Source organism: Schistocerca serialis, chromosome 8, assembly GCF_023864345.2.
Source record: "Schistocerca serialis cubense isolate TAMUIC-IGC-003099 chromosome 8, iqSchSeri2.2, whole genome shotgun sequence".
Taxonomy (NCBI): Eukaryota; Metazoa; Arthropoda; class Insecta; order Orthoptera; family Acrididae; genus Schistocerca; species Schistocerca serialis.
Genome location: NC_064645.1, coordinates 50044491 through 50068424, shown reverse-complemented (window position 1 = coordinate 50068424; position 23934 = coordinate 50044491). Strand labels below are relative to the sequence as shown.

The 23934-nt window shown below is 39.5% G+C and overlaps 1 protein-coding gene across 3 annotated transcripts in view; it reads right to left on the bottom strand.

Moving 5' to 3' along the window:
* The window catches only part of LOC126417174 (uncharacterized), a 114294-nt gene that overhangs the window by 26656 nt on the left and 63704 nt on the right, over window positions 1-23934 (bottom strand). For all 3 annotated transcript variants that reach the window (XM_050085075.1, XM_050085073.1, XM_050085072.1), the window contains 3 exons: window positions 16869-17063; window positions 16595-16784; window positions 3546-3683 (listed from right to left, as the gene is read on the bottom strand). In XM_050085075.1, the coding sequence (XP_049941032.1) occupies window positions 3546-3683; window positions 16595-16784; window positions 16869-17063 (523 nt within the window). The remainder of the gene's footprint in view (window positions 1-3545; window positions 3684-16594; window positions 16785-16868; window positions 17064-23934) is intronic.

The window sequence follows — 23934 nt, the reverse complement described above, 5'->3', positions numbered from 1 at the left end:
GTAAATATGCTAATAGTATAGTGTAATATATGTGAAAGCTTTTGATATATTCATACCTGATGTGACATTAATTGTAACCTACACGAGTACCTTGAGTAATGAGTCCATCCCTGCTCCTACCTAGAGAACTGACATGGAAGTGAAAATTAAAAAACTGTGAAACTAATAGTGGACTGTGCTACTGCAGCATAGAGACTGCCAGAAAAAGAGGGGTTGCAGACAAACGATGGACAGTGCAAAAGGACTGATGACTGTGAGCTGAAAGTTCCTTAAGATGTGCAATGTGAACCAGTGACTGGAGCGACAGCTAAGAAAAGAAAACTTTTTTGATTTTTTTCAAAGTTGTTTTTATGTATTTAGCAGCCATTCATGCAAGTAATCCTTGTAAGAGTGGCTGAGGGCGAGGGGGGGAGGGAGGGTGTATAACGATACAGCGTTCCCCAAAATTCTACTACATTTTCTCCAGATATGAAGATTTGTCACAATGGGAAATAGCGCACTCTATTGGTTTGTTTCTGATATTCACCACCAAACAGGAAATTTACTGAAGGGTTAATAAAACAATCATCAAACTTCCCAGCATTTAGTCCTGGGGATTGCACAAGTTACACATCTGTAAAAATAAAGGCTATATTTAAACTTTATTTAACAACTGAATGACAGAACTGCAACTGACTGAAGGGGTAGAAAAATTCAGTGGAACTATGAGGATCTATCAACCACTTGTCTAATTGATTGCGAATGATGGGTCAGTGGTAGATTTGGGAGTCCCTATGCAGAGAAACAGGAACCAGGGAATAGTCTGGGTGTTACAGATATCCCCTAACCAAGAAGTTCAATGTGCTGAAACTGAGAAGTTGAGAGAGGAACTACCAGAGACTTCAAAATTTTGTGTCACAAGCTAGTCTGTCACCTCCCGGAATAACGCAACAGGGTTAAGAACTGAAGGGCCCACAAATAGGTGTACACTACTCACTAGAGGCTGCTACCAGCATAGCTGACTCTGTGGGATGCACACTAGGGTTTTCTTAGACTAGACTACTCTCCACCCAGATCAGATAATGGCAGCTGTATGATCTCCCTAATTATTTGTGCAAGATCCATCAAATACACCTAAGCATACACTGAAATCACAGGCTTATGGGATATTGAGGTGGTATATTTGCCACTGTTGACAAGAAACTCAAAATTCAGTGAGATAGAAATTGAAGCTGCATGTGAGATGCTTTGTGCAAGACTTGGTATCAATGGTGGACATAAACTTGTAGTTAGATGTTTTTATCATCCTACAGACACACACCTAGATGCAGCACAAAATTTAGAGATAACCTTAGTTCACTAGTAGGTATGTTCTCAAACATATCATCATCATTAGAGGAGATTTTAATCATCCAACAGTCAACTGGAATAACTAAAGTGTGTAAATGAGGGCATGGCAAGACAGTCTGTGAAACATTGTGTTATTTTAAAACTACCTATAAATGGTAGTTTTGGTAGAACTATAGTGGATCTAATGGCATTAAACAGACCTGTGAGGATGCATACATTGAAATTGGTATCAATGACCATGTGCAACAATAGTTATCAAAATACTTAAAAAAATAAAACAAGTAGAAACAAAATATGGAAAATCCAGGATGGAACATACCAACATTATGAAAAAGAGTAGTTGCTACTAACCATATAACGGAGATGCTGAGTTGCAGATAGACACGACAAAAAGACTGCCACAAAATAAGGCATTTGCAGAAAATAGACAACACACACACACACACACACACACACACACACACACAGACTCTCTTCACTACTACCTCGGAGATGCTGCGCCCCATCGCTCATGTTTGTTGTCTTATGTAGGCATTGCCGACCACAGGGCCGTATTCCAGCTGTTTATATATCTCTGTCTTTGAATATGCATGCCTATGCCAGTTTCTTTGGTGCTTCAGTGCATTTTACAATTGTCTTGTGATTTTTCTGCATGGATTGTATTGTGTTGGAGCAGGTCAGAATATTATAAATGTAAGTAAGAGTTCATATAGGCACACTAGAACTGAATGATAACTTTATATATCAACTACAAGTCATTAAGTGCTGGAGCTATTCTTACTCAATACATCAGTAAATATTTGATTTACTGTGGTATCAGTTGAATAAACTGAAACAAGTTTCCACAACACTTTACCTTTGATTTCCTGCACAAATTAATTTTCATGAATATTAATTGCAGAGGCAGCCTGTAAGTGCTCATTTAGTGGGGAGAAAAATTGTACTGAAGAACAGTGCAATTACTTCAACTTCTTCTGTAACTTCCATCAAAACAGTTCTCATTTTTCCATACAAATACAAGTGCAATAATAGCAGACATACACTGAAATCAACTGACACAGAATGTCGACAAAAAAAAAAAAAAAAACAAACTGAAAAGCAGTTGTCAAATGTACTGATAAGTTTTTTATGACTTTTTTCCAAAACCAAGTGATTTTTTTTCTCTACTGAATAATTAAAATACTAGAATTTGATAAATACTACTATGTTGAAACAGCAAGGTGCAATACCTGCTTGCTATAATCCTACTACTATATCAAATACTACTTATCCCCCCTTTTCTGCTCTTTTTTTACATACAAAATACATATACTATGCAACCATGCATATGATATCTGAATGATGTAGTATTCCGTGATGGCTGTCCTACACGTGTCTTAATATAGGTGATGTGCACAGAGCCATAGTCAATCTGCACCCAGCAGTAATCATCGTGTAGAGTTCAGTGTTAGTCAGCATTATATCAAGCGGGACTATAGTAAGTGACCATCGAGTAATGTTCAGGCAGTCAGTTTGTGTTTAGCATTTTGTCATGTATATTTCTATGTCAGCAGTCTGAACACAGATATGATTGAACTATGTATACACAATCACTTATGTGGAATAGTTACTGTGTGCATATAAAGTACTATTGACACTTGTTAAATGTCACTAGACTTCTCAAAGTCCTTGAGTATATGAATTTTTCCATACAACTGATCATCATCATGACAGACAATGATAATAAATATACACTAACTTCAAAAACTTTCTTCGGTGATGATGTGTAAAATTATTTAAAAATCACTTGCAGCTCCTTGCAATCAACAAATGGACTTTGAAAATTAGAACACTACCGAGGAACACAAATGACAGGTCAGACAACTTACAATGTGAATCACCAGCAGATGTGTCAGAATTTAGTATATCACACTCATGAGTGCACTAGTTCATATGAACTAATCCGAGAAATGAGCTGTTCACAGTGGTCTTTCTTTCATTGAACTGTAGTTCTTTTACCCATCAGTTCCAGTATCTATTGGGAGTTGGAATGCATATGAACAAATTTCCACTCATTTTTTACGCAGTACGCTCCAATCCCGGGACCTAGGACTTCATAGTTCTGATTCTGATTCTACCTACCCTATGGTAAAGCTATTAATTATGTCACAGTATATTAAATTATATGGAAGTAAGTACTACAAAAATCTTAATACTAAAGAGAAATAACACTTTACCTGCTCCTGAAGGGCTTTTAACAAATCAGTCACCTTGTCTTCAAATTCTATTGGCATTGGATGAACAAATTTGCTTCCATCAGGATGCAGAATTTCAAGACCATGGTTACCAGCATATGTTATGCCCTCAATGCCCACCTAAAAGACAAAAGCAAATACAGATTTCCTGTCAATCTCACAATCATGAGCAGCCTTATAAAAACAAAAACTGCAATGTAAATTAATATGACCTTATAATTCTATCTACATTTATTCCCCAGTACCCTCTCTCTGAGAAAAAAGGCCGCACATAAGAGCTCTCTGTGTGTATCTAAGTTGCTGCACCCAAACATACTATTGCAACAGACAGAAACAAAATTCACAGATTGCAACCCTTTAATGGGAGTGAGTGGTGGAAAACAGGGAGGGAGGGAGAATGTGAAACAATGGGGAAGCGGAGTGGCCCAGGGCTATGCAATCATGATGTCCAAAAGTCTGGGTCTTTAACTCTGAGCTTCAAACAAGACGTGAACATACTTTACACATTTTGTGCCACCCTGTGCACAAAAGAACTGTGACACGTTTACATAAGAAGTGGTACAGCAGAACCTCACTAATCCAACCTCAGATGGTCAGACGCCTCGCTCAGACCGACTATCCCATTTCCAGTGTCTGTTTAAACAGCCTTCACATAACTCCACTCAGTGGCACTGCTGACAGACCGAGGAACAGGTCACCACATATAAACAATTGGCAAGTGATGTCAGCATAGAAGCAGCGGTAGTGACAGAATCAAAGCTGCTCACTACAGTAGTTGCGCCCATTGCCAGTGAAGCCACATGAAGGCCGGAGCACAGAAGAGAAGCACTTCTCAGTTGTGTCATCAGAAGCGGCCCCCACATGCACAAGCCACTGCTACAGTCAGGTCTAGACTTGCTGAGGAATTGTCATCTGCATACCGGTCAGTAAGCAGTCAACCGCTGATTGTTGCGGTACTTTGATCAACTTTTTCCTAGCACAATCATAACTGAATTATGGCATCAACTAAATGTAAACATGTGACACCATCACTGAAAGTGCTTGAAAGATTACATAAGGCAAATCTGTTCAAAACATTGTACATTAGGTTGGGACTGGCATAACAACTTTTAAGACTGGAGAAAAAATAGCCAAGCTCTTGAAAATAATACAGTGATGATTGACGATAAGAAAGAACAGAAAATATCCATGACTTTGAAGAACCCTAAAAGTGAAATTCTAGACAATGCTTGTGGATGGAGAAAAAAAGAAACTCCATTGTCTTGATCAATCATAAAAGAAAAGGCACTGTTTTTGCAGGAAAAATTTAAGTGGGGACAATGAAAATCAGAAGTTTGCAACATGTGAAGGCTGGCTACATCGGTGGAAAAAACAACATGACATTCAAAATGTAATTTTTTCTGGCAAGAATCTGTCTGCTGTGAAAACAGCTACCAATGAATTTGTTTTGAAACTCAAAAACTCAGTTAAAGGGCTTAGCTGACCTTGATGAAGGGTATAACATTGTTGAGTCTGGCTTAAACTACAAAATGCTTCCTACAAGAACTCTTGCTGCACAAAATGAGTCTATAACAGCTACAAAATTTGCCAAAGGTAAAATAACTATTGCTCTCTGTAGTAACATTAATGGAATGGTAGTCACAAAATGCCATTGTTTGTGATTTGAAAAGCAAAAGAACCAAGGGCTTTCAAAAACCTTGACATGGCATCACTGCCAGTATGATTTTGTAAGTAAAAGTCAACATGGATGGAATCCAGACTCTTTAAGAAATGGTTTTGTGACTAGTTCGTCCCTGCTATTACAAAACACATAAAAGGAAAATACTCCCTAAACACGCTATACTGATGCTTGACAATGTGAAATTTCATCCATCTGAAGATGAAACTGAAAAAGGTGAAATAAGGGCTTTATTTCTTCCTAATAAAGTGACATGTCTAATCAAACCCATGGACCAGGGAGTTAGTGAGTTGCTGAAGAGGCGATATTGTAGAAAATACACTGGATCAATTTTAGAGAGTACAAAAGAAGGCAATAGCTTGTTTCAAGTGATGAAATCAATAAATGTAAGAGATGAACTCTACACAATTGCCAATGTTTGGGAAGAAATGCCAGCAGAAATGCTTGAAAAACCTTAGCACAAACTGTGGCCAAAATTTAATGAAAATGAAGAGGAAACCTCAAAAGAATCAATGAAGATAAACGATGAAAGTCAAGATGAAGACACTCCAGTGATTTTTGATGGATTTGCAAGCTTTACAACTGAATGTTGAGCTCAATGATGTAAGTGAATGGATCAGTACAGCTGACAATGTCTGCACAATGGAAGAAGAATTAACCGATGACCAAACCACTGATGGTATAACTCGAACAGCCGATCAGAATCAGAACAATGATGATGACAATGAACCTACAGCTTGAGTATCACATCCAGGTGGTAAAAATGCATTTGATGTAGCCCTTCAGTACACTGAACAAAGCTCAATGCCTACTCCAACACACATTTTGTGAAGGGAATGGCAGAACCTCACGGAAAAATCAGGTTGTTGTCTGCTAAGCAAAAGAAAGTTATACAATTTTTCGCCCTACATAAGAACAAAACATTTTTTTACTGTGTGATTTCTCATGTTTTGAAAAATTAAGTGCAAACCTGTTGTATGTCAGTGGAGTACTGTAATAAGGTATGTAAGGTTGTTAAACTTTTACTCACTGTAACAATACCTTACTAGTGATACAGACATATTATACAGTACAGGCACTACTGCACAGTATACTTTCATGTAAGGTTTTTTGATGTGTCAACATTTTCATTTTGTTACTATTTTAATGCAGAACAAACTTTCAGACAGTATTTCCAGTTGAAAATTAGTTGTACTGTACTGTACTGTGATGTTACAGATAAAAAAAAAGTGTTATTCTGATACTCCATCCTTTTTTGCGTTCTGTCTATCCTCCAGGTCCTGTAGGAGATGAATTAGTGAGGTTCTGCTGTAATACAGATGTTGTTACAAATTAAATTAAAAACATAGTTATGAACAATATTAGCAACGAGAGCAAGTTAATGTAAAGGACACACATACATTTAGTGTTACATATCTCTTGTACAACTAGATGATAACTTCTGATATTAACATTGTTCAATAACTACCACAGTAATTTTAAAAAATGGCTAAACAGTATGACAGTTTCTGCGACTGCAACTGCCTGAACCTTTTATCAGACTCACAGCCTGAATTTGCATAATAATTAACCATGTCAGTGAGTAGGCTTACAAACTCAGCAGTGCTCATTTCTTTCACGTTGCTGGTTACAATGAACAGAAAAAAATGAACCTTACTTTGATATAACTATTTAGTAGAAAATAACATGCTGTACATTCTGCAAATGTGACTATGGCCTGCTAAGTAGCATACTGAGTGTGCCAGGGCAGGCTTCACTCAGATCTGCATCATTCACTAGTGTATGCTTCTTCTGGATGTGACGAAGGTGAGAGAGCATTTGCATGTCTCATTCCTTGGTCAACTTATTTGTGTTCTCTGATGTGAACTGTCACTCTCATGAAGCTATTGTATTGTTAAATATGCTGAAGACATAAAACTGAATGTGAATTACAGTAAGCAATACAAGTACAATTATTCAAAACTTTTTACCAACGTGGAATTCTGATACCGTTTCCAACATCTAGTTACTGAGAACACATTTCCTGCCAAAGAAAGGTGAAGCACACAGAAGATGTGATCAGAGGTCAAAGTCACTTCACACACATACCCATCATTGGCAGATATGTAAATGATTATAGAGTTTCAATTCTCTGTTACAGGGAGAACAACCATCAGAGTGCATTAGTGCAATTAATGTTTAGTGTTGTTGCCAGGCCTGGTAGGATATACGAGGGATTTGAACAGCATCAGATGTCAAGTGATCAATGCAGAGGACAAGGAGATATCAAGTAAGATGGCTTTATTGACACCTGATAGAGTTTGAAAGGGACATCACGATAGGCCTCCATTTGGCCAGCTGGTCAAGTCACGCAATATCCAGATTGTGGAACATTAGGATGTGACAGTGGCCTGATGCTGGACTGCACAGGAACATGAGGGCAGGCACAGTCGAACATGTCTGACCACAAGAAAGGAAGATCACCGCACACAGCAGACAGTGTCAACATGCACCACCAGTCAGTAACAATCGGAGTAAGAAACTGCCATCCCACACAAAGGCGGCAGTTAACACAGCACATACGACAACATTTGGAGTAGTGCTGTGAACAGAAAGCACGGACTACTAACAAATTATGTCACATCGTGTTCAGCACCAAGCAGCTGTTCTCCATTACTCTGCGAACCATCATCAGTGAGTACGGGGGCAACCTGAGGAGAGGTCTCATCCTGAGAATGTTTTGAAGAGGAACAGCAGTGTTACTCTCAGCATGACGGTGTGGGTAACTTCAGGTCACCGTTGGCAGTGATCGTGCGCACAGCAGTATTTCACAGATATCCACATCCTCATATGTTATCCCTTATGTGACAATATCATGGTGCTTTTTTTTTCAACAGGACAATGCTCGTCCACACACAGAACATTTCTCTACAAACTGTCTACGTTATACCTTTTATCTGCACCCGATAAAACACCTGTGGGACCAGTCGGGGCGTCATCTCCGTACTAGTGCCAGTATCCAATGTATCGAGGGCCAGTCATCGGCAGTTACTGTGGGCCAGCTTGTCTCAGGATGTGGCATGAGAGCTTTGTGCCACCCTTCCCTTCAGAATCAGTGCATGCATCCGTACGGAAGAGGATGCAATGTCACACCAGTAAGTGGGCTCATATTGCCAGGCTCCTTGTAAATTTGACTATTTTGCAGTCACTGAAACCCTCCCATCCTGTGAAGTTTCGTTTCACTTCCTCCTCCCATGCTGTATGTTTCACTACTTTTGTCAGACAGTGTAACAACGTACGATGGCATGCTGGAAAATTAATGCCTCTGAACTTTTTACACAAAAACTGTTACAGCATTTTAAATAAAACAAACGTTATTAACATTCCACATCTTTATTCTACATGTCTACACATTTATTTCTCAACATCGTTGAGTTTGCAACAAACACTTTTCTCCCAATGAGAGACCAGTTTGTTGTGTACTGTCACTGTGATGTTTGATTTTGTTTACGGAGCCATAACCTAAACTACACTTACACCACTTGATGCCTATCAAAATGAGGTCCTCAAAGATTTTCTTCAGCTTTTGGAAACAGACGATCGGATGGGGTCAAGTCGGGACCGTATGGAGAACAATCGACGATAGTGAACTTGAGGTGTCAGAATGTTGCAGGTGCAGTCTGGTAGTATGGTGCTGAAGGAGAGTGCGCTGCATTTGTGGACAAACACTTTGATTTCAAAACTCTAATACAGTGCGCTGTTTCTCACACACATCCGTAGTTACATTACATACCACTGGGTGACACACTACAATTCAGATTTCTCTAGTGGCAGGGGGCTGCAAATATGTGAACATGAAGAATAAAGACGGAGAATGTTAATAATGTTTGCTTTATTTAAAAAGCTTTAAGAATTTTCAGGCAAAAAGAACTGAGGCATTACTTGTCAGCACACCCTTGTATATACAGATAAGACCAATTCCAAATGAAACTAAAATCAAAAAGAGATGCAAAAGCACTGTCTTGTGATTGTAGCAGATAAGATACACATAGAAAAAAAATGTCAGTTTCACTCATGCTAGCCTTCTGATGTGGGGTCTCAATGGACCTTTCTGCCTTGCCACTGCAAGCTCCAATTATTTACAAAACTTTTCCTCTCTCTTTTTCCATATGAAAGAACACCACATACTGGATGCTAGTGTACCTGACACTTTCTTAATACGAACAACGTAGGAAAAGACAGATTGCTACTGTAAATCTGGTAACGCGCTGCAGAATCTGAATCCCCACCAAACGTCATGGATGCTGAAGACCCCCAGAGGTCTGGGGCTGGAATGCAACTACCACCTGGGATGCAAGCAGCAATCTGGAGGGGCTGGAGGAGGGGAAAGGGTGGTAGTGTGCAAATGAGGAGAGAAATGGATGGTGTCTGGTGGAGGGTGCAGGTACTAGATTGCCAACAGGCGTAGTGTCAGGAGGTTGTGGGACTGGGAGTTGGAGGAAAAAAAAGTAGCAAAAAGGAATGGAATGGGAAAAGATGGGCAGATGCTTTGGCAGAGGGCTGCAAATAAACAGGGTGGGTGATGAGAATGGGGAGGAGATGACAGAACAGAGGGGATGGAAACTTTTGGGTGGAGGGTGTGGGGACTGTAGGTTGAGGCCAGGATAATTACGGAAGGGGAGAATGTGTTATAAGGATTGTTGTGTTGGCAGAAGAGCCAACACCGTGTTACTAGAGGAGGCCGAAATGCACGCATTTTAGCTCATGCAGGCTGGCATGAGGAGGGAAGGACTATACTGACATGAGGTCTGGAACATGCCAAGGCGGATGTAATTAGTTTGATGCTTAACTTTAATCCATTAACGATGAACGTCGCTCTTGGCGGTACATGAGTCACTATATTATCTGTTCACATAGTACTTATAGTAACTGAATATGGTGCCTTGCTATGTCGTAACAAATGACATAGCTGAAGGCTATGCTAAACTGTCGTATCTGCAAATGAGAGCGTATGTAGTCAGTGAACTATTGCTAGCAAAGTCGGCTGTACAACTGGGACGAGTGCTAGGAAGTCTCTCTAGACTAGAACTGCCGTGTGGCAGTGCTCGGTCTGCAATCACTTATAGTGGCGACACGTGGATCCGACGTATACTAATGGACCGCGGCCAATTTAAAGGCTACCACCTAGCAAGTGGCGCAGATCAGAAAACCTGGTGGTGGGGGGAAGGATTCAGATGGCTCAGGTAGCAAAGCAGCCATTGAAATAAAGTGAATTATGTTCAGCTGCATGTTGTGCCACAGGGTGGTTAATTTTGCTCTTGACCACAGTTTGACGGTGGCCGTTCATCCTGGTGTACAGCTGGTTGGTAGTCATACTAATATAAAAAACTGTGCAATGATAACGGCAGAGCTGTTAAATGACATGGCTACTTTCACAGCTGGCCCTGCCCCCGATGAGGTAATATAAACCTGTGACAAGACTGGAATAGTAAGTGCTGAGTGGGTGGGCAGGACAGGTTCTGCGTCTAAGTCTTCCACATGGATAAGATCCTCGTGGCAGGAGCTGCGATTGGGAGTGGCATAGGGATGGACTAGGATATTGTGGAGGATGGTGGGCAGTGGAACATCACTTTAGGAGGGTGGAAGTATCTCGGGTAGGTGCCCTTCATTTCAGGACATGATGACAGGTAATCAAAGTCCTGGCAAAGGATATGGTTCAGTTGTTCCTGTCTGGGGTTGTATTTGGGTGTAGAAGGTGACACTCCTTTGTGGCTGGTTCTTGAGGTTGGTGCGAGGATTGGGGGTGTGAGGGGATCTGTTTGCAGATTACCTTTGGGGGATAATGCCTGTCTGGAAGGCCTTGGTGACACCCTTAGGATACTGCGCAAGGGAGTTTTCGTCACAGCAGATATGCTGCCCCAGTTGGCCAAGTTGTACGGGAGGGATTTTTTGGAGTGAAAGGGATGACACCTGTCAAAATGCAGGTACTGTTGGTGGCTGGTCGGCTTAATGTGGACAGAGGTGCAGATGGAGCCATCAGAGAGGGGGATGTCAACATCTAGTAAAGTGTCACTCTAGGTTGAAGAGGACCACAGGAAGTGGATGGGAGACAAGGTGTTAAGGCTGTAAAGTAAAGAAGATAGGGTGTCTTGGTCCTGAGTTCAGATCATTAGGATATCATCAATGAACCTGAACCAGCCTAGGGGTTTAGGGTTTTGGGAGGCTAGGAAGGTCTCCTCTAGATGAATAATGAAATGGTTGGCATAGGAGGGTGCCATGCAGGTGCATATGGGTGTGCCACAGATCTATTTATATACCTTCCCTTCAAATGACAAGTGGTTCTGGGTTAGGATAAAGTTAGTAAGATGTATGTTAGTAAGATGTAAGAGATGAATGAGGTAGTGTGCTTGCAGTTTGAAGGATGTTGGGAAAGGTAGTGTTCAATAGCGATAAAACCATGAGCATGAGGGATGTTGGTCTATAGGACGGTGACGTCAACAGTGGCGAGTAGGAATCCAGGATGTAAAGAGGTGTGTGTGGTGGAGTGTCGGTGAAGGAATGGTCGGTGTCTTCGACGAGGGAGGCTGGTTGGAGGTGTTGGTTATTAAGGGCTGAAATTCTTTCAGTGGTGGCACAATAATCAGCCACAATGGGGCATCCAGGATTTTTGGGTTTCTGGATTTCAGGGACCATGTAGAAGGTCAGTATGCAGGGTGTCTTAGGGGCGAGGAGGGAAATTGATTCTGGTTGGTTTAGGGAGGTGGGGGGGGGGGGGGGGGGGGGCAGGGGGAAGGGACCAAACTGCTTGGTCATCAGTTCCAAACGAATTCAGGAGAGATGTTCTCGGAAAGGTCTAAGACTTTAAGCAGGGATTGGAGTTTGTGATGGATTTCTGGGATGATATCACTCTGGCAGGTTTTATAGATGGAAGAGTCAGATAATTGGTGGAGGCCTTCTGCCAGGTAGTCACTGAGGTTCATAATAACAGCAGTGGCATCTTTGTCTCCAGGTAGGATGATTAGGTCAGGATTTGTTTCGAGGTTGTGTATGGCTTTTCTTTCTTCAATTGAAAGATTTATGTTCTGAGGAAGGGACCAGGGGGAAGTATGGTGAAACTAAGTGGGAGGTAAGGAATTCCTGGAGGGTGACCAGTGGGTGGATAGGTGGGAGGGAGGGAGGATCACAGTTGGATGGTGATGTAATTGGAAGGGGCAGGGTTCAGTGTTGGAATTAGGACAGTTTGGTTGGAGGGGTTGGCAGCAAAGAAGCACTTTCATTGGAGGGATCGGGAGGAGGAGAGCAGCAGTCCAGCATTCTTATATTTGGGTGTAGGCCTAATGATGTGGCCTTTGGATAGGGCTGGAACACTTGTGGAGCTGAGGATTTTGGTGGAAAGGTTAACAACAGCATTAAGGGAATGTTTTGGCTCTGGATTTGGTAGAGAGTTGGTAGGGAGTTAGTGAGTTTTGAGGGTTGTGTCAAGCTGAAAAGGTCAGCTAGGCAGGGTTTCACTGTTATGAGGGTGGGTGAGGAGGAACACTATGGGTATGACAGGGGTTGGATAGGGGTGCCCCGAGGTGGCAGTAAGATGTTAGCAGGTTGGATAACTTATGGAGGTGTTGATGGAGGTGGTGTCTGGAATGCTCCTTCAGGTGCTGGTACTACTACTACTACTACTACTACTACTAGTAGTAGTAGTAGTAGTAGTAGTATCTTGTGGAGGAAGCGGAGGTGGTTCTGGGGTGTTGTGGTCCAAAGCTATATGCAAGTGTGTTGTAATTGTGCCCATCTGCAACTTGATGTGACTTCTTTATGGTAAGTAGCAATCTGTCTTATCCTACATTGCAGATGTTTCAACCAGGAGTTTCCATTGTTTGACTTTCTTAATACGTGTTGTTTAGCAAAGTGATATTTTTTGTTTTTTATCCTTTTCTACATTTCCTTGTCTTCTTTGTTACATAGTCCACAGTAACATAATATTCCATGTTTTAAAGCTAAGTTCTTTTTATTCTGCTCCACGTGCTGTGTTACCTAGTTTCTATGTGTCTTTTATGAAGATATAATGTAGGAAGTTTTCTGTGTTAATAGAGAGCTCTTGGGCCCTTCATACATTGAATTCCAGCAATGAAATGTTCAAGAACAGTTTATTATTTCTGCATTTGCATATCTGTAATGTATCTTGTGATACCAATGACTACATTTTCGGTATGTCCCAAAAAGAAATATTGTAACAGATAATCCATTGTGGTTTACCTCAGGCTTTAGGGAGCCTAAAATATAATTTTTATCCATTTTTCCAATCTCATTTGCTACATGCCTCATACAGATTTTTAGGATGTGAAAATTCCTGAAAGAATATATCACGCATAGAGGAACATCACAGTCTTTAAAACAATATCTTATTTATTTCTTAATATTTCCCCCCTTTTTCTCTTGTGAGTTAGCATATGTAGCATTGTCCAACCATGCTGAATGTCTTTCCTGTCAAATGGATTTGGGAAATAATCTGACAATAACTCAAGTAATTATGGTATGTGGGAGGGATGAACTGGAACCTGGGGGACAAGATTTTCCCTGTATTTTACAACAAACTCCTTTGAAAGGGATAAGAGTAATTTTTTACTGATCTCACTGTTACACGACCACTTGTACAGTACACAACTATTACATTACTTTTACTGGCACCACATTTTCCATGATACCATTACAAAAGCCAGAGGTACATGTAGTAGCACGACCTGCAGAGTTGTCAGGTAAAATAGTGATTGAAATGGTGGAGAAATTTATGCAAACAAAATCTACATTGAGAAACAGAGCCACAATCTGGTATACGAGAGTTAATTTGCAAAACTAAGATAACATAAACAGTGAATGAGTTAAATCGATATACTAGTGTGCAAAACATTAACCAAGCCAAGATAACAAAGAATAATTGCTCAAGGCACTACAAGAAGTGCTAGTGAGCAGCACATCAAAATTTCGTCACACATTAAAAAATCTTGAAAGTGCCTGCACCATAATCTCATCCACTTGTAGACTTCCCTTGCACCAATTTCTGGAAGTGTGATATTATTAACTTCTATATGACTTACTTAACTCCTCCGGAACAGGCCATGAAGGCCCAACGATACCAACCGGCTGCCGTGTCATCCTTAGCCCACAGGCATCACTGGATGCGGATATGGAGGGGCATGTGGTCAGCACACCACTCTCCCGGCTGTATGTCACTTTCCGAGACCAGAGCTGCTACTTCTCAATCAAGTAGCTCCTCAATTTGCCTCACAAGGGCTGAGTGCACCCACTTGCCAACAGCGCTCGGCAGACCGGATGGTCACCCATCCAAGTGCTAGCACAGCCCGAAAGCACGTAACTTCGGTGGTCTGATGGGAACCGGTGTTACTACTGCGGCAAGGCCATTGCCATATAACTTACTTACCATTTGATAAATTAAATGCTGGGATTTCAGCCAAATAAACTCAGTTTCTTCCTCTTCTGATTTTTCAGCGTGATACGTTTTCATCATCTTCAGAGTGAGACAACAGACTGAAGCTACAGTACTTGTTCCATTGTTTTACACCACAGAAACACGAGTATCAGAGAAATTGATCAGCGGCAATGAGTATGCATAAACTGAGTCTGTGGCTACATGGTTGATTAAAGCTGGGCATCAATATATATAATATTAACTGTATTGTAATGATGTCTTTGTGAGTTAGTTAAAGAAAGCACATAATTCCATGATTTGTGCACACTGAAACTGCAATCTCTGTTAATGACACTCTTCACAAAATAAATTTCAACTGCTTCTTTTGTCACCTAGTTGCAAAAAGATGATGTTATGATAGAATTTTGATATTATCATGCTGCACAGTGTGATTAGTGTCGATGCAATATTTTCTGCCACAGATAAATTTTTGGGCTGTAAGACCTGCGTGTACCTAGGGTATTCCATGCGTCTTTCTTGGAGTATTCCATTCAGCTTTCACGGAGTTGTCTACCTGATGAATGATACACCACACACTCGCAGCACATCTTGTTAAGTCTCAGCCTTGTAAAATGTCAAGTTGTCTTTGATGGAACCCCAAAATGCTGCTATCTTTGTGAGAGGGCAAAAAATCACTTTAACTTCATGCCTGGAGAAGATCTAACCTATTTTTGATGGCAGTTTTCCCACATAAGTCAGGGAACCCACTAATTTAAATCTCTCTTGGTTTTCTTCCTGACTCCTTATGTCCATCTTTGTTACTTGTAGCACTTAACAAACCTGTTGTGGAGAACACCCATTTGCTTCAAAAATTCTCTTAGTGTAGAATCTCATCATACAGACTGTTTTCATCCACAATGCTGTGCGCTTAGCAAACAAAAATTAAGAGGACACTTATCATCTGGGAATGGTGGTGGCAGCTATTTGCATGTAAATATAAGTCTGTATGAAGGAGTTTCCAATAATCTGTGTGACCCAACGTGCCATCGTTTTCGCAACAAATCAAAATATCCAAAAATGAAAGGCAGAACTCTTCTTTGATTTATACTGCAAATTGAATTTAAATGATTTTAAAATACTTGTGATGTATTCTCCAAATCGAGCCACATTACAAGACAGAGAGAAATTTAAATCCATGGCTTTCCTGCCACAGATGGGAAAGCTTTCGTCAAAAATAGGTTGGCTCCTCTTCAAGCACAAAGTGGTTTACCATCCACGGAAGACAGAAGCACTTTTGGGTTCTGGCAAAGATAGCTTGATACACAGCAAAGCTGGAGTTTACATGATTCACTGCGAGTGTGGTCTTTCGCAAATAAGGAAAATGACTCCTATAGTACAAGAAAGATGCATGAACACTGTAGGTACACCTGGATCTTACAGCCCAAGAGATCAGCTATAACAGAACACTGCGTCAACACCAGTCATTATAAACAGTATGAAAAAGTCAAAATTCTAGCAATGACTTCATCTTATGGGATTCAGTGGTGAAAGAAAAAGTTGAAATTAGTTTGATGAAGAATTTAATTATTAGAGAGAGTGGTTCCAACATGGACAAATCATGGAATACAGCACTATCTTTAACAAACTTGAAAAATATGTCACTACAGTGCACCTAATGATCATATATTGACATCCTAGTATGGATTGAGCACGTATGCACACATTCAGTTAATGCATACTCTTTGCCATCGATCAAGGTCTCTAGTTTTTGTGTGTCTATGGAAACAATGGATTGAGTCCTGTAAGTTTGATCTGTTGCCTCACTCTGAAGATGGAAAAAAAGTATAAAGCCAAATTATTAGAAGAAGAAGAATAAACAGAGTTCATACGGCTGCACAGCCGAAATTTAGTTCAACAGTTATTGTGCCATGAAAACATGAAGATACTTACCATTTGTTTCACATTTACAACATTTCTTCCAGATATAATAGCAACATAAACATCAGGCATGTTTGATAATCGTTCCAAGACACTCTTGGTCTCTGGAGGCAGAATTGCCAAGTCTGGGTGAGGTGCAATAGGAGCCAGGGTTCCATCATAATCCAGCAGCAGAGCCAGCTTGTGGTGGTTGCCCAGGTACCTGAGAGAGACCATGATCAGAAATGGATCCCAACATTTTAAACTAGCTCTTAATTACTTCACAATGAATACTCTGTGTTGTTACTTGGACAAATATTCATCAAAGTCATCCATAGTCACTGGCTGCATTGTTGTGGGTAAACCATCATCACCATCTTCCCTCAGTGAGCCCATGGCCTTGAAAAATGATTTCATCCAATAGTTTACATCATGAAGCTTTTCTCTCCGACGAAGGTAGTTCATTCGTAGTGTCCGTTCATCTTCAGGCATTGTTAATGCCCTGGCATAAAAATTCATTATTCACTTCAAGTAACACTTTTACACTCATTGCAACAACATTAACAATTAAAATAAAATACCAAGTAGAAATAAAACCAGACTGGATTAATATTAAAGAGATACACATGTTACATATGTAACTCAAAACTTAAAGTAAAATGCTGGTTAAGAACAAAAGCCATTATCTTTAAAAAGGAAGAGTCAGAGTCAGTATCAGAGAGAGAGAGAAAGAAAGAGAAAGAGAGAGAGAGAGAGAGAGACTACACTGAATTGTTAACATCCTCATTTTATAAATCAGTTCTTTTATAAGGAGACAGATTCAGAATACAGAATAGACAAATCAATAACAAATAAAAAGAAAGATCAATTTCTTTCAAGGGCAGAGGAGACCAATGAAAAAAGATGTAGTATAAATATACAAACATGAATGAAAAAGATAGAAGTATATGATATAAATCAGCACAAAATTTGAAATCTGCAAAAGTTATATGCCTATTGCAGTCATTGTTCTAGTCACCAAAAATTTTGTGTGACAGAAAGAACTCATTTGATTAAAAAGAACATTATGGGTCTGGAATGAATATTTCACTCTGCAGTGTAGTATCAGCTGATCTGAAACTTCCTGCAAGATTAAAACTGTGTGCCAGACTGGGACTTTAATAGAAGAGTTGGTAAGGTTCTGGATTTCTTCCCAAACTTCACTCAAGCTCCTCCATAAACCTTATGGGACTAGCAGTCCTGGAGGAGAGGGTATTTCAGAGAAATACTTTTGTCACAGCATTGGGGATTGTTTCCAGGGTGATGATTAGATTAGATTAGATTAGTTTTTCGTTCCATAGATCCGTGTTGAGGAGCTCCTCGTGGATGTGGAACATGTCAATTTTTTTTTTAAGCTAAAATAACAATGCTAATAGTATGAATATACAGGGTGATTCAAAAAGAATACCACAACTTTAAAAATGTGTATTTAATGAAAGAAACATAATATAACCTTCCGTTATACATCATTACAAAGAGTATTTAAAAAGGTTTTTTTTTCACTCAAAAACAAGTTCAGAGATGTTCAATTGGCCCCCTCCAGACGCTCCAGCAATATCAACCCGATACTCCAACTCGTTCCACACTCTCTGTAGCATATCAGGCGTAACAGTTTGGATAGCTGCTGTTATTACTCGTTTCAAATCATCAATGGTGGCTGGGAGAGGTGGCCGAAACACCATATCCTTAACATACCCCCATAAGAAAAAATCGCAGGGGGTAAGATCAGGGCTTCTTGGAGGCCAGTGATGAAGTGCTCTGTCACGGGCTGCCTGGCGGCCGACCCATCACCTCGGGTAGTTGACGTTCAGGTAGTTACGGACAGATAAGTGCCAATGTGGTGGCGCTCCATCCTGCTGAAATATGAATTGTTGTGCTTCTTGTTCGAGCTGAGGGAACAGCCAATTCTCTAACATCTCCAGATACTGTAGTCCAGTTACAGTAGAGCCTTCGAAGAAAAAGGGACCAAAAACTTTATTGGCTGAAATGGCACAGAAAACGTTCACCTTAGGCGAGTCACGTTCATACTGAGTTGTTTCCCGCGGATTCTCAGTGCCCCATATACAGACATTGTGATGGTTGACTTTCCCGTTAGTGTGGAAAGTTGCTTCATCACTAAACACAATCTTTGAAACGAAAGATTCATCTGTTTCCATTTGAGCAAGGATAAAATCACAGAAATCGAGTCTTTTAATCTTATCAGCTGCAGACAGTGCTTGAACCAATTTCAGACGATAAGGTTTCATAACTAACCTTTTTCGTAGGACTCTCCATACAGTTGATTGTGGAATTTGCAGCTCTCTGCTAGCTCTGCGAGTCGATTTTCCTGGGCTGCGAACAAATGCTTGCTGGATGCGTGCTACATTTTCATCACTCGTTCTTGGCAGTCCAGAACTTTTCCCTTTGCACAAACACCCATCCTCTGTAAACTGTTTATACCAACGTTTAATACACCACCTATCAGGAGGTTTAACACCATACTTCGTTCGAAATGCACGCTGAACAACTGTCGTCGATTCACTTCTGCCGTACTCAATAACAAAAAAAGCTTTCTGTTGAGCGGTTGCCATCTTAGCATCAACTGACGCTGACGCCTAGTCAACAGCACCTCAAGTGAACAAATGTACAACTCAATGAAACTTTACAGCTCCCTTAATTCGCCGACAGATAGTGCTTAGCTCTGCCTTTTGTCGTTGCAGAGTTTTAAATTCCTAAAGTTGTGGTATTCTTTTTGAATCACCCTGTATATACAATACATCATTTGTTTCTATTAGAAAATTTGTCAATGGAGTAGAAGGAGTTGGCCAGTAATAAGTCTTTCAGCCTCCTTTTAAACTGATCTTTATTTGTAACTAAATTTTTTATGTTAGCTGGCAAATTATTGAAGATGAGTGTTCCTGAGTAGTGGACCCCTTTTTGAACTAAAGTAAGTGCTTTTAAGTCCTTGTGCAGATCATTTTTTTTCCTGGAATTGCATGTATGAACTGAGCTGTTTGTTGGAAAAAGAGATATATTATTGAGGACAAATTTCATTAAGGAGTAAATATACTGAGAGGCAGTAGTTAGTATACCTAGTTCTTTGAAGAGGCTTCTACAGGACGTCTGTGAATTTACTCCACACATAATACGTATTACACGCTTTTGGACTCTGAAAACTTTTGTTTGACTTGAAGAGTTACCCCAAAATATTATACCATATGACATTATGGATGAAAGTAGGCAAAATATGCAAGCTTTTTCATTTTTATGTCGCCTATGTCTGCTAACACTCGAATTGCAAATACAGATTTGTTAAGGTGTTTCTGCAGTTCTGTGGTGTGCTCCTCCCAACTGAATTTATTATCAAGTTGTAATCCCAGGAATTTAAGACTGTCAACCTCTTCTATCTGCTCTTCTTCATACTTTATGCATATGCTGGGTGGAAACCTCTTACTGAGTCTTTTCGAAGTTTAACGTCAGTGAGTTGGCTTTAAACCATTTAATTAATATCCATGAAAATATCATTAGCAGATCTTTCTAGAACTACACTCGACATACTATTTATTGCAATACTAGTGTCATCTGCAAACAAAACGAACTCTGCTTCTGGCAGTGTAACTGATGAGAGATCATTAATGTACACAAGAAAAAGCAATGGCCCTAAGATGGATCCTTGTGGGACAGCACATGTAATTTCTTCCCATCCTGATGATGACTGATGACTTAATTCACTAGTCCCTTGCACTGACACCCTTTGTTTCCTGTTAGCGAGGAATGACTCAAACCATTTTGCAACACTGCCCGTGACACAATAGAATTGTAATTTATTTAAAAGGATGTTGCGGTTCACACAATCAAATGCCTTTGACAAATCACAGAAAATACCTGCTGCTTGTAACTTGATATTTAATGAATTAAGTGCATTTTCACTGTAGGTGTAAATAGCCTTCTCGATATGAGAACCATTCAGATATGGAAACTGTGTTCTTGATAATATGTTATTTGTGGTCAGATGGTTGAGAAGCTGCCTGTACATTACTTTTTCTAAAATTTTTGAGAATGGTGGCAAAAATGAAATCAGTCTGTAGTTTGATGGTATCTCTTTATCCCCTTTCTTGAATAGAGGCTTAACATCTGCATATTTTAGCCAGTCAGAAATGTCACAGTTATAATTTACTGGTTACACAAGTAACTTAGAATTGTACTAAACTCACAAGAACATGCCTTAATTATCTTTGTTGATATTTCATCGTAACCACTAGAATGCTTTGTTTTTAAAGATTTTATTATGGAAATTATTTCTTGTGGTGAAGTGAGTGACATATTCAGTACCTGAAGCTATTTGTGAAGGCTAGTTTCAGATATTCAAGGCATTATTTACTGATCCTGACAATCCCATTCTATATACTTGTTAAATAGATTTGCCACATAATGCCCATCGGTTACTAATGTGTCATTTACCCTTAATGCTATTTGCTCCTGTTCCTTTCTGGTTCTACCAGTCTCATCTTTCACTATATCCCATATTGTTTTTATTTTGTTCCCTGGCATTGCTATCTTCTTCTCGTAGTGCATTTGTTTAGATGTCTGAATTGCTTTTTTTAATATTTTACAGTACTCCTTATATTTAGCTGAATCATCAGCATTGGAGCTATTTTTGGTCGACAGATAAATTTTCCTTTTTGTCTTACAGGAAATCTTTATACCTTGTGTAATCCATGGTTTTATTTTAGACTTCTGTATAATTTGAGTAACTTTTAGAGGAAAACAGTTTTCAAACATGGTACTAACATTGTTCATGAATGTGTTATATTTTTCATTCATGTCATGGGCACTATAAACATCTTTCCAGTTCATATCTTTGAGCATTTTTCTAAAACACTCAATTATTGGTTGATTGACTACTCTCCTGTACTCAGATTTAGCAATCTTGATAATCTGCTTAGAATTTACATCTAAAACAAGGAGCTCCATGTCATGATCTGATAGTCCATTTATTACAGGTTTTATGATATGATTTTGTTCCTTTCATTTGTCTATAAAAATGTTATCAATGGCTGTCCTTGAGGATTTAGTGACCCTAGTTGGAAATTTTACAGTGTGAGTTAGATTGAAAGACAACATTACTAACCGCAGTAAATGTTTACTGGAAGATTGCATTAGAAAATCTGTATTAAAGTCACCAGCAATCAAAATTTCTTTGTTTCTTCCTGTTAAATAACCCAAAAGAGCTTCTAGATGATTTATGATTAGATTATAATGTCCTGCAGGTGCTCGGTATATAGTTACTATTATAAAGGATCTGTTATGTAACTCTACTTCTGTTGCACATGCTTCTAGATGCTGCTCTAAACACAATTTATTAATATCAATGTTCTTGAATTTATGGCAGTTTTTAATAAATGTGGCAACTCCTCCTCCATCCATATCTACTCTGCAGAAGTAGGAAGCTAGCTTAAATCCTGAAATGTCTAGCATATCTATACCAGTGGTCACTTGATGTTCAGAGAGGCAGATTATGTCAATTTGATTAGATGAATTCATTTCATCGATACAAATGAGTAGTTCATCAACTTTATTTCTGAGTCCTGGAATGTTCTGGTGTAATAAAGATAACTGATACTGCATACTAATGGGATTATAACTGCTTTGGCGAAGATGAACTGGCAGTTTCTGATTACTTTCTGTTAAACATTGTTTAAATGGAGGCTGTATGCTAAAATCTGACTCCTGTTCATCTGTTTTCTCATACTGTGTCTTCCAATCTCTCTTAAAACACGTTTTCTTTCCCCCTTCCCTATCCTAAAAAAGGCATCCCTCTGACACCTGTGACCACTGGTATTTTACCACTTGTGACAGTGTCCCCCCCTTAAGTTTTCTGCAACCAACCCACACAGTTTTCCCTTCCCTTTCCTATTGAGGTGAAGGCCATGCCTTGTGTAGTCCCACCTATCGATAGCATCTACAGGAATCAAACCAAAGCAGCCACCCCAACTCCAAGTTCACCCTCCCGACGGAAGAGTTCAAATGAGGCCGATCATGGCGCCTCGACACAGAGACAAATCCCACACTCGTATGCTTCATTGCTTTCACTATTTTGTAGAATGTCCACTGTGAGGGTGAGTTATGAGTCAAGCCTGGATAGCAACCTGCTATATGACAGAAAGTTAAATTTCGGGGTTTTCATCCCACATCCTTCTTTATTTTTATGACCAACAGATTTTGTTATAATCTGCATTTCAAAATGTGCTGCAAGTCTTCTGAGAGGGGAGAATGCACAGTGTTGCAAAGTGCACTATGTGCATCAGGCACAGGAATGTGACTGACAGCCCAGAAGAGTACGCAAAGCTGATAGAAAGGCATGCTATGGCAAACCACTAGGGACAAAGATATGCATTCAGAAACTGGAAATCCTACTCTGATGGTATCCTCAAATAGCTAGGACAATGAAGTTTCAAATTTAAAAAAAAAATTTAAAAATATACAGTCAGATGTAGCAAGAACAAGAAGGTGACTTTAGTTCTAGGTGATCCCTCTTATAATACTTACATAATTGAACCTAGCAGCCAGTGTAACACAGGAAAAAATGTCAGGAAGAACAGCTGCACTGCAGGTGTTGAAGAAAAGGGATCAAGTGAAGGCACCAAAGCTGAAGAATAATGAAAACTGGGATGCAAACAAGAATTAGCAGGTCTACAAAATTATCTTTGCTGCTTAAGTTTCAATGAAAGAAGGCTGCATAGTTGACTTTGGATAGAATGACAGTTGGAGAAATTTTGATATAATGGAAGAGGATGAAGTGAATTTCATGTAAACCAGGATTTACTACATGTGAACTTGGACTTTACTACACTGCTGAGTGTTACTGGCTAACATGATAAAAAGTTTTTCTTCTCTTTCTAGGATACAAAAGAATATATTGATTTATCTGAGTTTCTTCAAAGTGAATGTTGAATAAACTCCTTCTGAAGTCATTAGGTTTAACTTCATTGTATTCTGATGTTACGGTATTGTTTAATTTTTCAACTAGTACTTGTGAACTGATATCAGTTGAACTATAGATGGATGTTAAGCTAATAGGAAATCTTTGTTAAAATTAAAATAATAATAATAATAATAATAATAATAATAATAATAATAATAAAATTTTTTTAGGAAGTTTGGTATCACTATCCTTTCCAAACCCCTGACATAAAAAAGGACAGGTTTTCCAAGACAACAGACAAACAAAATGGCTAGCCATTGTCCTGAAAAACGTGCTAAATGCATTATGCAGTTGCATAACCCACTGCATGTTTGAAAAATATTTAAATAGCTGAGTACCAATCTTCATGTGATTATGGCAACTGTTAGTG